General features: G+C 46.5%; 1 protein-coding gene across 12 annotated transcripts in view; it reads left to right on the forward strand.

Moving 5' to 3' along the window:
- MYO1E (myosin IE) overlaps window positions 1–14,063 on the forward strand; it is a 204,421-nt gene that overhangs the window by 184,962 nt on the left and 5,396 nt on the right. For 11 of the 12 annotated variants that reach the window (XM_089904548.1, XM_022579652.3, XM_089904571.1 and 8 more), the window contains 2 exons: window positions 1,725–1,926; window positions 13,782–13,951. In XM_089904548.1, the coding sequence (XP_089760674.1) occupies window positions 1,725–1,926; window positions 13,782–13,951 (372 nt within the window). Of the gene's footprint in view, window positions 1–1,724; window positions 1,927–10,909; window positions 10,961–13,781; window positions 13,952–14,063 lie in introns of those variants that run through there. The other variant, XM_089904564.1, reaches the window with a different exon arrangement.

Below are 14,063 nucleotides of genomic sequence, written 5' to 3' on the forward strand. Positions count from 1 at the left end.
CAAAATAAGCAGTAAAAAGCATTTCTTTTGTCTCCTGCTCTGGAGTCTCACAGTTGCGTGCTGAAGTATGGACAACCATGCCTATCAGTGAGAAACTAATTCTCATCTCTTTTGGAGTCCCCATCCTGCCTGGCCCAGCTGTCTTTCCTCCCCTCTGCCTTTATCCTTGAAGAAAATCCAAGCACAAAAGAACCTAAGAGAACCAGTGCAGTGTTTTGTTACTACTTATGCGCCAGCCGCCCGTGCACAATCCTGGCCAGACCACCTGGAAAGCTCATTTGCCTCAGCTGTGTTGGCCACAGTCGGCTCAGACCAAATACCTGACCTTGAGCACAGCTCCCAACCTCTGTGTATGACAGTTTCTTCACCAATAAAATGAGGCGATTGGACCCCAATCCCTTACATCAGTACTTCTCATACTATCTATGATGAAGGATCAAGGGCTTGGGGTTTTGTTTTGTTTTGTTTTGGGTTTTTTGGGGTTTTTTACTTAATTTTTAATCCATCACAAACTATTCTTTTGTAAGATATAATAAAAGTTACTAGAAGAATGGAATTTTAAAAGCATTCAAATTGTAAGCCAAAATTTCTTACTAGATTCAACAGACATGAGATATGTCTGTGAAACTGCTGTGAACGTTTCTAAATGCTTGCTCTTAATTTCTGAGCTTATTGATGGTGGGTGGGTCACGAGTGGCACGGAGCAGTCCATCTATGGGACCCCTTTTGAGTATCATGGCCCTAGAACACGTCCCACTCTGGATGCCCTTCTGCTGTCCTTGGCAGCCTTGGCAGCATGTGGGGTCTCACCAAGCTCCTTGTCTCTTTCATGAAGAAATTGACACTCTGAAAGGTCAAGTATCTCGCTCAAGGTCAACACAGCTATCAGAGGCAGAGCCAAACCTGAACCCCGAGCCGCCTTATAAGCTAAGGGTCATCCCACTGGTACCAAAGAGTTCTTCTCTTAATTCGCATGGAAGAGGTTTGCTTTACGGTGGGTTTACCAAAAGCGTGCCTTGGGGAGCCTTGTTCCCCTTCACTCTTCCCCAAATCTGTCAGTGGGAGAAGAGATAAGGGCTTCTTCATACATAGCTGGGAATGACAGTGGCGCTTTCAGCCAAGGCGCACGGTTTGGAGCCCAGCACCAGAGTCTGTTACTTACCAGATAATGTGATCTTGACCAGGAACAGTTTGGCTACGACAGCTCGCTCTCTCCAGATTAATCCAACCAACGGCCACATCTCCCCTGCCTGTGTGGGGTGCTCCCTTCACCTCCCACAGCTCCTGCAGAGGACACCCCAGACTGACCCCTTGAAAACGGATGTCCAGCTGTTTAAACAGCTGGCTGCCAGCCCTCCTGAATCACAACGTCATCATTTTTCTTAGACCCAAGAATGTGCCTCCCAACTAGTTGCAGCCTTACCTTTCTTTGACCATTGGCTTCGAAACCCCCGAACATTTTTGGTGGTTCTAAAGTCAGGATCAACAAGCATGCATGAGCGTCTGCTATGTTGCAGGCACTGGCCGGGTGGTGTACAATGTCTTGGGCTCTATTCCTCGCAAAATGTGAGAAGTCATGCCCTCCCTTATTTCAGAAGGGGAAACTGAGGCCTGGCAAAGCTAAGTAACTCACTCTTGGCTAATGGGCGGAAAAAAATTTGGAGAGCCTTTAGCATAGGATCAGAAATTTTCTGCTTTGTTTTCTCCTCTTTCCCACTTTCTAGGCTACCATCAGAATGGAGTCATTAAAAACCAGTTTGTGCCGTATCCCCACGCTGCTGGAAACCAGAGGTCCACTCAGAGGAGCCTGTGCCCTTCTATGGCTCGCCCACCCTTACCGCGACAACAGTCCGTTGGCTCAGACCGAGTGTCACAGACGCCGGAGAGCTTGGATTTCCTCAAGGTTCCAGACCAGGGTGCTGCAGGGTAAGAGCCCCACCTCCCATGGGTGAAACTCACGACCTCCATCTCCACCAGCCACACCAAGGCTCAAGGATTTGGGGGGCCATCCACGCATGATTCTCAAGGTTGGTTTTCCACCCACGTGTGTTGTCATCCAGCCCCAAGGCTGTGAAGCCCTCGGTTGCCGTTTTCTAAAAGTACAGGCAAGTTGATCCCACACACTTCATTCCCCAGAGAGGCCTTATCTCGGAAACATCACAAGAGGGGTCCCCTTCCACCCTGAGATCTGATCGCTCTGTGACCTTTTTTGCTCTCTGGGATGGTTGAGGAATAATGGGGGTTTCGATTTATATCTGTGCCTGAAGTTGCGTAAACACAACAGCTCAAAGAGTCATTAGATACATAAAGAATACCATCCCAGCATTCTATGAGATGCAGATGTATGGTTAAGAGGACAAATCTTCAGGGCTTTAAAATGAGACCCTCTGCCTTTCTATAACAGAAAATGAAGAGGGGAAGAAAAGAAACCAAGGCTTTTTAGTTGAAGGAAGTAAAGATTCCTGGAACTCTGTGTAGATATTCAGAGTTATCAGTGTAGGAAGTGGGTTCGCTGGGTCCTGTGGAGTCACCAGGCATATCACTAGGGCCAACTTCAAGACAAGTGAGTGAACTCTGCTGGGGGGTAGATTTTGGCACCAGTAAACAAAAGAACATTCCAGTAGCCCAAAGATGAACTACCCTAGGGTGTAAGGAACACCTTGTCCCTGGAAATATTCAGGTACAGGCTGGATGGAAATCACCAGGCTGGAGTATTATAGAGTGATGGTGTCACATACCAGATAAGGATGAGAATCCTGTTTCAGCCCCTGTTACCTGTCTAATATTGGACCTGCTCCTAACCCTCTTTGAGTTTCATTTTGCTTATCTATACACTGAGGTAATACCAGCAAGCTTGCAGGGTTGCTGGGGGTGGGGGGACAACTAGAGAAAATCTACATAAAACACCTACCATGGTTCCAGGCATGTAGGAGGCTACTCAGTCAGCTGTAGCTCGATGACGATGATGGTGGTGATGAAGCAATCATTATCTCATGGTGGATGAGCCAGTGACTTTTGAGGAATCTTCCAACTCTGCATGATTCTCAGTAGTTCTCTCTGCCTAACCCAATCGTGGGGTTACTGCAGCCCACTCTTCCCCTCCCTCCTGCCCACCTCCATTTTCTATTCTCACCATATCTATAGAATAAAGAACTTTCAAGTGTGATCAGGAGACTTGTGTACAAAATAGGGTAGTGCTGGGTGAGAGGCAACAGCTCCTTCCTCTGGGTGGGCAGCCACCCATTCACCTCCAGGCCTTCTCAAAGACCGCAGAGCTCTTAGGAACTTTTCCAGACGTCACCAGGCTCTTTCCTGGTGTTCCTTTTCCCCTAGCAAGTCTTACCTCATTTGGGCTACAGAGAGGAAAGCACCTTGGTTTTATACAAATGGCCATCAGTAGAGTGGCTGCCACTTTCTATTAGGTCTCTCTCTGTGCTCCCCCAACTCTTGCATAAGTAGCTCTATCCCACCAGTTTTAATGATCATGGTTTACCTGATTGGCTTGGTCTAAAGAGGAAGTTCTCATACTTTAATGTACACCAGAATCACCTGGAGAACCTCCTGGCCCACTTCCAGTATTTCTGATTCAGTAGGACCAGGGTAGGGGCCAAGAATTTACATTTCTACCGAGTTCTGAAAGGATGGTGGTGCTGCTGACCCAGGGAGCACATTTTGAAAACCACTTGTCAAGTCATTTTGATGAAACCAGGGAAGTTTTGTATGAAGGTGAATTGGAAGGGTGCTGTTGAGGCAACTGGAGCCTTACTCCCTAACCCAGGCCTATACTATTCAAATGGACGGAAGAAGCTAAAATAATCAAACAAGACTTCCTGGGCCCAGTTCGATTTCCCGTACTAGGCAGGGGATTAAAACCAGTCAGCAAAATGCACCAAATCTCTTAGCTCTGTCTGCTAGCTTCCTACTTGCTTTGGTTTTGGCAAGCAAAACCATCTTTCCAGCCTGCTTTGCAAGTTACAGACTTGCACACCAGCCAGCTGGGAGCATCTGTCAGCCAAAAAGCAGGCAATTTAGGAACATTGTGTCTTAACCGAGGCTGCTCCCTTCCAGCCCTCAGCTGCGCTGTTCCCTATTTAAGTCTTATCACACCCTTTGCCACCTTTAGGCCTAAAGATCAGGCATACGTGATGCAGTTTTGGCAGTGGCTGTGAGGCTGGAAGGAGAGGGAACCTTCACAACCATCTACTAGGCAGTAAGATCTTCCTGTATGTAAAACTTGTGTATAAAACTCATATGAGGCACACTGAGTCCTGTAGCTACAAGAATCCCAGCCAGCCTCCTCTTTGTACACTTAAATCTGCTGTGATGCAAATATTCCTTAAGAAATCATACTCTGATCAAAAGGCTGAGCTTTTTCTTTGTATTTATTTTCTAATACACATAAAGTCAAAGTTAAAATAATTTCTAATGTGGCCAGAGACTTTAGACAAGCATTTCAGGGGCCTCGTGGTTACCTACATTCAACAGTTCTTCTTTGCCAAGAAAACATGAATTGCATTTATTCCGTGGGACGTTGCTGGAGCAAACAGGGGTTCCGAGCTTGTACCTTTCCACAGAGACGAAAGTTCCTGTTTACATTACAGTCCCAAACAGTGCCCTTGAATTTACCAACCTATAAAAGGGAGATTACCACCAAGTCTCCTTGGACTTTCAACTCCTGGGTTCATCTTTCCCTCTCCCACCCTCAGTGCACTTTTCTTTATAGACATATTTAGCATAAGCAGTCATCTCTTTTGGATCATGCAATGTGGATAAAATCAAATGGTGTAATTAGCACCTCAAGTTAATTCAGGAACGTCTTTGTCAGTTTATTTCGGGTTCAGTCGGTTTGGGTTTTATGCTTTTTGGGTTTTTTGTGTTTGCTTTTGGAGAGAACATGAAGCCTTCACTAAATTAATTACCACCCCAACTGGATTCTTTACCCTTGCCATGCCATGTTTGTTGTCATCATCATTATTATCATTGACCAGGAAAACTAAGACGTAAAAGGAATCATAATCTTGTAGTCCGTTAACATACCTTTTGAACAGTCTGATTCAGGTTCAAGATCTTCCTGAGTCTCAGGGAAAGAGAACAGGTAAAGCAAGAATCCATATAAATAGTTCATTCATCAGCCTTTGCTCTGGCTTCACAGGAACACTTGATTTGCCAATCAGGTGTGCTTTATATTTTCCCTCCTATGACTGAGATGTACATAATCTACCTCCAGTTCATTACTGGAGGCATTAAAACCCAGACTGGAAATGTTTTTTTCTGTTGGCCTTTTTAATCCTGTGGTCCATTTCATGGGAGGACAACTTCAGGAAATTTCAAGATACTCCAGAGATTAATCCAACTAGAAGTTGGAGAAACAGAAAAATATTGAAAGTGCTCAGCGGTAGGGCTTCTGGCCATGCCACAAAAGAAGGATCGATAGAAAAATTTAAATGCTGCCTGTGTGTCTCTTGACAGGATTCTCCTAATGGAGCCATATTTTTCAAGGAGCTTAAAATTTCCAACAAGTGTCCAATAGCAATATTTCTTAACCCATAATCTGCAGGAGCAGCAGCCATACCCTGGACCAGGCAGACAGGAAGCTTAGGAATTCCTGGCATCCGTTCCCAAATTTCCAGTAATGTTTATAGATTCAACCTTTTGGAACACAGCACATTTTAAAGAGCCAGTGAAATAAAATGCCATCATTTTCCTTCTTGGAATTTCAAGACATAAATTTCACATCTGCAGAACAAAGACATGATATTTGAAAGCTTAATCCCAGCTCACCCTGTCATAGATGAGGCATACCCGGGTGTCCCAGAGGTGTGGAGACTGCAGAGAAGTTCACAGAAGGTGGAGAAGGTGGCCTGGCCATGTGCAGAGAGCACAGATTCACACTTGCAAGGACTGGGTATGAGTCCCGGGTCATTTGTTCCTTCCTTCATTGATTCGTGCATTGAATATTTACTGAACCATGTGCCTGCTGTGTGCCACGTGCTGGCCACATGGATTGTTTCACTAATTACTAGCTGACACCCTCGTGTACCTCACTTAATCCTCCTACACCTTGGTTTCCTCACCTATACTGTATAATAGAGCTAATAATCAGAAATGTAAAATCCAGTCAGGGTTTCAGGAAGATTAAATAAGGGCTTTGTAAACTATAAAGCACAGTGCAACTTGAAAGTTTATTTATATTTATTTTATGACTGTTGTTCATGTGGTTTGGTCTTGCAGGGAAATATTAATATTCTACCAGGATTGAGAAGTGGGTGTCCCCTGGCCCAGTGGCTTTACCCTCAAGAGCTCAAACCTCTGGCCTGCATAGAGCTCTAGACGCCATGAGGGGCTAAGCTTCAGGCATTGCTGGCTTTAATGGTGGCGGGGGGAATGGGCAGCCTAGCGAAGCCAAGACAAGGGGACGAGTCAGGGAGACACCCTCTCCCCGTCCCGCTTCCCTGACACACACACATCTAATAGCCATGCCTGCTCTCTGTGGGCTCAGAGCAACAGCAGAACAGAGAGCTGAGAGGTAATATTGCAGCAGACACTAGCTGCATTTCAATAAGTAAATAAAGTCCAAAACTCCTTCTCCTGCTTTACTATTCCAGTCTTTTTCTAGTTAAACCTCGTTTGCTCCAATCACTATAACAACCTACATCCCAGGAACAGAGCGAATGAACAATACCTGACTTTACAGCGCTTTGTTGTCATTGATGTCACTTGGCGTTTTGTGTTTTTGTTGGCTTCTGGCCTCTTGTGAGACTAGGCAGCTGTCCACGAGGGCTTAGAGGTCGGTCGGCATCCCGATCGGCGAAGGCACCACTTGGTCTTCCCAGGCACTAAAACAGGGCTTTTCTAGCAGTGCAGGTTTTCACAAAGCAAACTGGGTATAATGTGCTTGATTACTCAGGAAACTTTGTGGTGTGGGTTATAATGTGACTGCATTAGATGTTTAATTCCCTACTCAGAAAAAGACCTGCTGTAAAAGCAAGGTGCTGTAGCCGAGCTTCTTCATGTGTTTCTCTTCTTAATGAAGAATAGACACAATAAAATGGTAAATGTGTACAATCCCTTGGTATCCACAGGGGATTGGTTCACACACACACACACACACACACACACACGCGCGCGCGCACGCCAGATAGAAAAATCCGTTCATGCTCAAGTCCCTTATATAATATGGCATAGTATTTGCATATAACCTATGCACATCCTCCTGTGTACAATAAATCATCTCTAGGTTACTTATAATACTGAATACAATGTAAATGCTATGTAAACAGTTGCCCTGCCCAGCAAATTCTACTTTTGCTTTTTGGAGCTTTCTGGAATTCTTTTTCTGAATATTTTCCAATCTCAGTTGGTTAAATCTGTATCTGGGATGCAAAACCCATGGATGTGAAGGGCCAACTGTACAGATTACCCTGAAACGACGGGTCACATAGTAACAGGAAAACTAAATTACACTGTGCCAGAGTTACATATAACGAAACAGCTGGATTTGCTCTGTGATGCAGAGTTTTATAACTGTATACCAGTGGCAATAGGAAAAATAACTTTGTCGTTGTGAGTCTGAAATTCTTACTCCTGCCCCCATTATCCCAATGATATAGTTGTTTTTATAACAGTTTTCAATCTTGTGAGGTTTATTTGGAATACAAATATCATAAAATGTAAGCACTACCAAAATTATCTAAATCCTGCATATCCATTACAAAATAAATCTAGGCAAAGCACTTTTAGATGAGTGAAAGTGAGTTATCATGAGGGTGGTGGAGGGACAGCAAGTGGTGTGCTTGTGAACGGCTAGCTCTCTGGGGATGAAAAGGCGGGAGCTGTAACATTTGTCAGTTTCTGCTCACTGTGGCCGATTTCAAGCTACCAGGCTGACTACCCCTGGTCCCAGAGCTGGGGGGAGACGTACAGTCTCCCACTGTCCTACTGTGTTCCCACCACAGGTAGGCAGCAGATGTTAATAACTTCAAGAGCATGGAGAGATGTAAAATGGGTAAGATAATTAGGTAGGGTCAGATTATGAGTATTTGTTGCCTTTGCTTTTAATATAATTTATTCAGTTAAATGTGTTCAATTTCATCTTTAATAATGACTCTGTTTAACAACTGACCACAAAACTCCTGAAAGCGTTAACAACCCTCTCTCACAGGCTGGGCTGAGCCAGTTCCTGCTCCCTGGGCACGGGGATCTTGTTTGCTGTGTAAGAAAATCTCAATCCCTTTTTCATGGCTGTAAGTGGAGTCAACCAGCACCTAAACGACCTTGATAATTTCTGGCAGCTGGTAGAAAGGCATCCTCTCTCCTCATTATTGACTGCACAGGATCGCCACCTAGTGGTGGAAGGGGATTGTCTGGGTTGAAGGAAGGCTGAGTCTGTCGAACAGAGCTGGGAAAATGGCTGTTCTCGCAGACCGATTCCTGTGGTGCTTTCCAGATCCACAGTATGGTGAATGGAGAGAGTGATCGCCCCATCGGGGCAGGCTTCCTGTGTCCCATGGTACATCTGACCGTAGGGATCTTGTTGAGAGCACTCTGTAAAGCCTTCTTAGAATTGGAAGAAGGGCCTGGGCCGTTGCCGGAATTCCCTCTCTTTACCCCGTGAAGACACTGATCCCTAAACGGGTGACGTGATGGCCCCAAGTCACATGCCAGCCGGTGTCAGAACCGGGCCTCAAACCCAGTGCACTGACTCTGACTCTTAAGCCACTGTCCCTTCTGCTACCCCCTCAGAGCATGCAGATTGAGGCCACACAGTCTTCCTGGGCCTGGCGCCAGGTCCAGGGTCTACAGTGGTGAGAACAGCCGCCCGCATGGGACCTACTGCCCTGCCAGGGAGTCAGCTGGTACAGGCCCCTGTCCCACTGCATTGACCCCCTGCTCTTAGCAGGTGCAGGCTACCAGGGGATGCTGCCCGGGGTGAAACAAGACCCAAAGGCTGAGCAGGAGTTAGCAGCGCTGGTCACGGGGTGGGGAGCATGGCCAGACCATGGGGCCAGAAAGGTCAGTGTGGCTGGAGCTCTGGGAGCCTGCTGCGTATGCATCGTGCCATCCACCGATGAAGCCAGCAAGAAATTCCAGGAACCTAGGTCAGTCATTTTGCGGGAATTGTTGTGAGATTAAATGAGGCAGGCAACATCTGAAAATGCCCAGCATAGTACCTTGCTCAGAGCTCCAGGCAGGGGTTCCCAGACCACGCCCCATCTGTCAACACTCACAAGAAGAGTGAGGACATGCGTAGATGTGAGAATGAGGCAGGAGTGACCAGTGAGAAGGAGGGCTTTGCTGTAACTGGCTCACTTTGCGAAGGTGCTGCCCTACTGGAGCAGTTGTACCCTTTCCTGGTTACAGAGGACATTTAAAAAGGAAAAAGCCAGACAGTGGTTACCTCGGGATTGCCTAAGCAGCCCCTTTCCTGATGCAAAATGCAGAGCTGTTCTCCACCTCCACGTCCATTCCCCATCAAACACAGTCCCCCAGTCCACCCTCTGCTCCCCAGCAAACAACGCCCCATCTCAAAGCTACCTGGAATCTCCCCTCTCCCAACTGTGGAGTGCCGTGAGCCCCATTCAGCCAAGGGATAAATGACCAGATGACTTTACACTGCATGGTAGCAGTTGTCCAGGGACAATCAAGCCAACTGTTGCCAAGAGTTTACTGTACATGGGAACCCAAATCCCCCAGTAATCCCTGAGGTTTTACTTTGATTGGTTTTACTGAGGAAGTAGGCTCTGATGCCTTAGGATCAAAGACCGTGAAGCGGCTGTGTCCACACAGGTGTTTAAATGGTCCCCTCACCTCCATCCTCTCCTCCACTATGTCCCGGATCCTGGGTGGGACACCCAGCAGCTGCTTGCGTAGAAGCTGGCTGAGCTCACTCAGGGTATCAGGAGTGCACTTCAGAGCCCAAAGAGGCCCGTGCGATTTCCTTTCTTTTTTTTAAAGCAGCTTTTTTGAGATATAATTCACATACCATAAAATCAACCCATTCAAAGTACAGTACAGTTCAACAGGGACTTCCCTCGCAGTCCAGTGGTTAAGGCCCTGCACTTCCACTGCAGGGGGCACGAGTTCGATCCCGTGTTGGGGAACTAAGATCCCACGTGCCTCGTGGCACGGCCAAAAAGAAAGTACAATTCGACAGCTTTTAGTATAGTCACAGAGTTGTGCAACCATCATCATAATCTAACTTAGGAAGATTTTCGTTATCCCAGAAAGAACCCTTCTTCCCCTTAGCAGTCATTCCCCCATCCCCCAGCCCTAGGCAACCACTAATCGACTTTCTGTCAGTATAGATAAGCCTTTTCCGGACATTTCATATAAATAGGATCATCCTTCTTTTGTTAACTTTACTCCTGAGTATTACATTCTCTTTGTGTATCGTAAATGAAATTGTTTTCTCAATTGCATTTCTGAATTGTTCATTGCTAGTGCATAGAAATAGAGCTGATTCTTTTTTTATTATTTATATTTTGGCTGTGTTGGGTCTTCGTTGCTGCACATGGGCTTTCTCTAGTCGCAGCGAGTGGAGGCTGTTCTTGGTTGTGGTGCGCGGGCTTCTCATTGCACTGGCTTCTCTTTGTTGCGGAGCATGGGCTCTAGGCGCGCAGGCTTCAGTAGTTGCAGCACACAGGCTCAGTAGTTGTGGCATGCGGGCCCTAGAGCACGTGGACTTCAGTAGTTGTGGCGTGTGGGCTCAGTAGTTGTGGCGCACAGGCTTAGTTTCTCCTCAGCATGTGGGATCTTCTCGGACCAGGGATCGAACCCATGTACCCTGCATTGGCAGGAGGATTCTTAACCACCGTGCCACCAGGGAAGTCCCCAGATTAATTTTTATATATTGATCTCGTGTTCTGTAATCTTGCTGAATCTTTTTATTCTAATAGTTTTTTTTTTTTAGTGTATTCCTTAGGATTTTCTATGTGCAAGATCATCTCATCTGCAAATAGAGGTATTTTCACTTCTTTTCTAATCTGTATGACTTTTATTTTTCTTGACTAATGGCTCTGGCTAGAGCTTCCAGTGGGTATTGAACAGAAGTGGTGAGCTAACACCTGTGTTTTGTTCCTGATCTTAGGGGGAAAGTATATTTGTCACCAGCAAACATGACGTAGGCTAGGAGTATGTGGACAGGGGTCCTAACCCCAACCAGGGGTCAGACTTCCATGAAGAGAGGTAGGAAGATGCCAGTGTGGCCTGCAGCAGGATGGGAGGCTGGGAGCTAGCAGTGCCACACCTGACAGGGACTTTGTAGGCCAAGAGCAGAGAGAAGCTGTTAGAAGGATTTTCAGTAGAGGGTGAGGTAAACTAATAAATGCTGAGCTGGGGTGATGTTCAGGGAGCCTCGAAAGGAAGCAACTTTAGTTGCTTTCGTTGCTTCCTTTCCTCGAAAGGAAGGCAGGAAAGACATGAAGGGGGAGGAACTGGGTGACCTCCATCAAAGATGGAGGCAGATGGGCAGAGGAGCAAGCGGGGAGACTCCCAGGAAGGCTGCAGGCAGGATGGCCCTTGTTTTCAGAGGGTCATCCAGCTTTGCCTCCATGCTAAGAGGCCCCCCTGCCCGAAGAATGCACCTAACTCCCAATACCCTTGGGCTCCAGACACCCCATCAACCTGTATTCTCCCCTGGACATAAGAGAGGCCAACTCTTCATCTATGAATATTTGGTGAGTGTATGTGTGTGCACACACGTAAGCCTGCACACACACGTGTGCATATGTGCACGTACCCTCCCAACCCTGTTCCCTGGAACTGCCAGAGTGGAGGCTTCCTCCCTCCCAGGGTGTTCTAATGCACACACCACAGCCCCAGCCCCTCCTCCATTCCTTGTTACTGGGAAATAGATGACTTCCGGTATCCAGGCTAATGGCTCTTATTAACCAAATGCTGACACAGCCCTAATATATGGGTTGCTTAACTAAAAACCTGCTTGTCCAGCCAGCTTTCAGAGAAGCAAGCACTTCCCAAGCAGGGAATGGGGATTTCCAATAGACTAGGAAGGAAATGATGTCATGCTAATGAACTATACAATGCCTTTCCTCTTCGATGAAAGAAAGCGTGTGGTGGGGGTGGGAAGGTGGGGACGGGGTTGATCTGAGAAGAGTGGAGCCTGAGTTACCTTGGGGTTTGCTCCCTCCTACTCAGGGAACCCCCCACCCCGTAACCCCTCACCCCCAGCCAACCCCCTCGTGATCCAACTTGCTCATCAGCAGCCAGCACCATCTACTGTCACAGGAGCTCAGCAAGGACAGTGAGGCTCTGGCCTCTTTAGAGCACAGCTCAAAACTGGGTGCGTTTTTTCCTTCCAGAGCTCAAGCCCCAGGAAATACCCTCCCTTTTCCTCCCTCCTCCCACAGGTGTTAACAGGCCCAGCCAGACCCAACAGCCAGCCCCACAACGTTGAGTTCAGCCCAGGCCCTCTTAGAAGAAATCTTAAGTTTCTTTCGTAAGCGAATGAATGTAGGCTTCACTTTGGTTAGTCCTTAAGCTAAGGGGGAGGGGGACTGTTTGCTATATTTCTATTTCCTAAATGCATTCTCTAAATGCTTTTCATGAACATATTTAATAAATGGTTGTTCCAGATATGTTTAAAGATCTCACTAAACTAGGACCAACCTAGAGTTACATGCCTTTGAGACAATGTATGTATGAATGGTGACTGGAGGCTACACAGGTTGTAGAAAGAATACATTTAAAGCTAGAAGACCTGGATTAGGGTCTCAAGTTGGAGATATTTTTGATGATCATGACCAGGGAGAGGAGGTGCTACTGGCATCCCAGGGGTAAAGGCGAGGGATGTTGCTTAACACCCTACGGTGCACGGGACAGCCTCCGCAGCAAAGGATTATCTGTCCGACCAAAGTGTCCATAGTGCTGATGTTGAGAAATTACTTTGGATAAACTTTTGCACAAGAACATTCATAGCAGCGTTTTTTTGTAATGAAATTGGAATCATCCCAAATGACCATCAACAATGGAATGGATAAGTAAATTGTGACATATTCATGTAATGGAATAGTAAGTATAAAGCAATGAGAATGAATGAATCAAACTACATGCATCAACAGTGTTCATCTCAAAAACGGAGCGAGTGAGGGGATTCCCTGGCAGTCCAGTGGTTAGGACTCAGTGCTTTCAGTGTCGTGGCCCGGGTTCAATCCCTAGTCGGGGAACTAAGATCCCAAGAGACACGCAGTGCGGCTGGAAAAAAAAAGGGAGCAAGTGATAGTAGCATGGGATTCATTTCATATAGTTAAAAAACAGACAAACTACAAGTATCGTTTAGGGATACTTATGTGCGTGGTAAAACTACAAAGCAAAGCAGAATTATTAATACAAAATGCAAGCTAGGGGTTCATTCTGGGAGGGATTTCAGTTGAGGAGAGGCACCTGCAGGCTTCTATGGCAAAGTTCTGTTTCCACAGTTGAGGGAGGGGGATAGGTACATGACTATTTGTTTTATTATCATTTAGATGTATAAATATGTTTTATAAACTTTGGTAGGAATATGTGTCTTTTTCACATTTCCTTCTATGCTGGGGACACAGCAACAGAGGCTAATGTTTATGAAGAGCTAGCTACATGCTTTTGCAATGACCTTGTCAGGGAGGGTGCTTTACTCTCCGAGAAAGTTTAGGAAGTGACATGTCCATCTAAGGATAGGGCTGGACTTGAACTTGAGCTGGCCAGTGCTGGCCCCATGCTCCAAACTACCATGTGGTGCTGCTGCCTCCTGTTGGGTCCCTTCTCACCTTCCTCCACTCTTTCCACAGGGTCCGGAGACAAACAACCAGCCGGCCTCCCCCAGCAGGGGGCAGACCCAAGCCCCAGCCCAAGCCCAAGCCTCAGGTGCCACAGTGCAAGGCTCTGTATGCCTATGATGCTCAGGACACAGACGAACTCAGCTTCAATGCCAATGACATTATCGATATTATCAAAGAAGGTAAGTGCATGGCTGGCTGGGACAGCCTCCAAAAAGCATATGGTTATATTTCTATAAAAACTAGTATAAATGTGAAAGGAATTTATGGGCTCCTCTCACTGAAACTTGCAGA

This window comes from Delphinapterus leucas, chromosome 2 (genome assembly GCF_059928025.1).
Source record: "Delphinapterus leucas isolate spDelLeu-1000000601 "Yukka" chromosome 2, BTC_Dleu_Yukka2, whole genome shotgun sequence".
Taxonomy (NCBI): domain Eukaryota; kingdom Metazoa; phylum Chordata; class Mammalia; order Artiodactyla; family Monodontidae; genus Delphinapterus; species Delphinapterus leucas.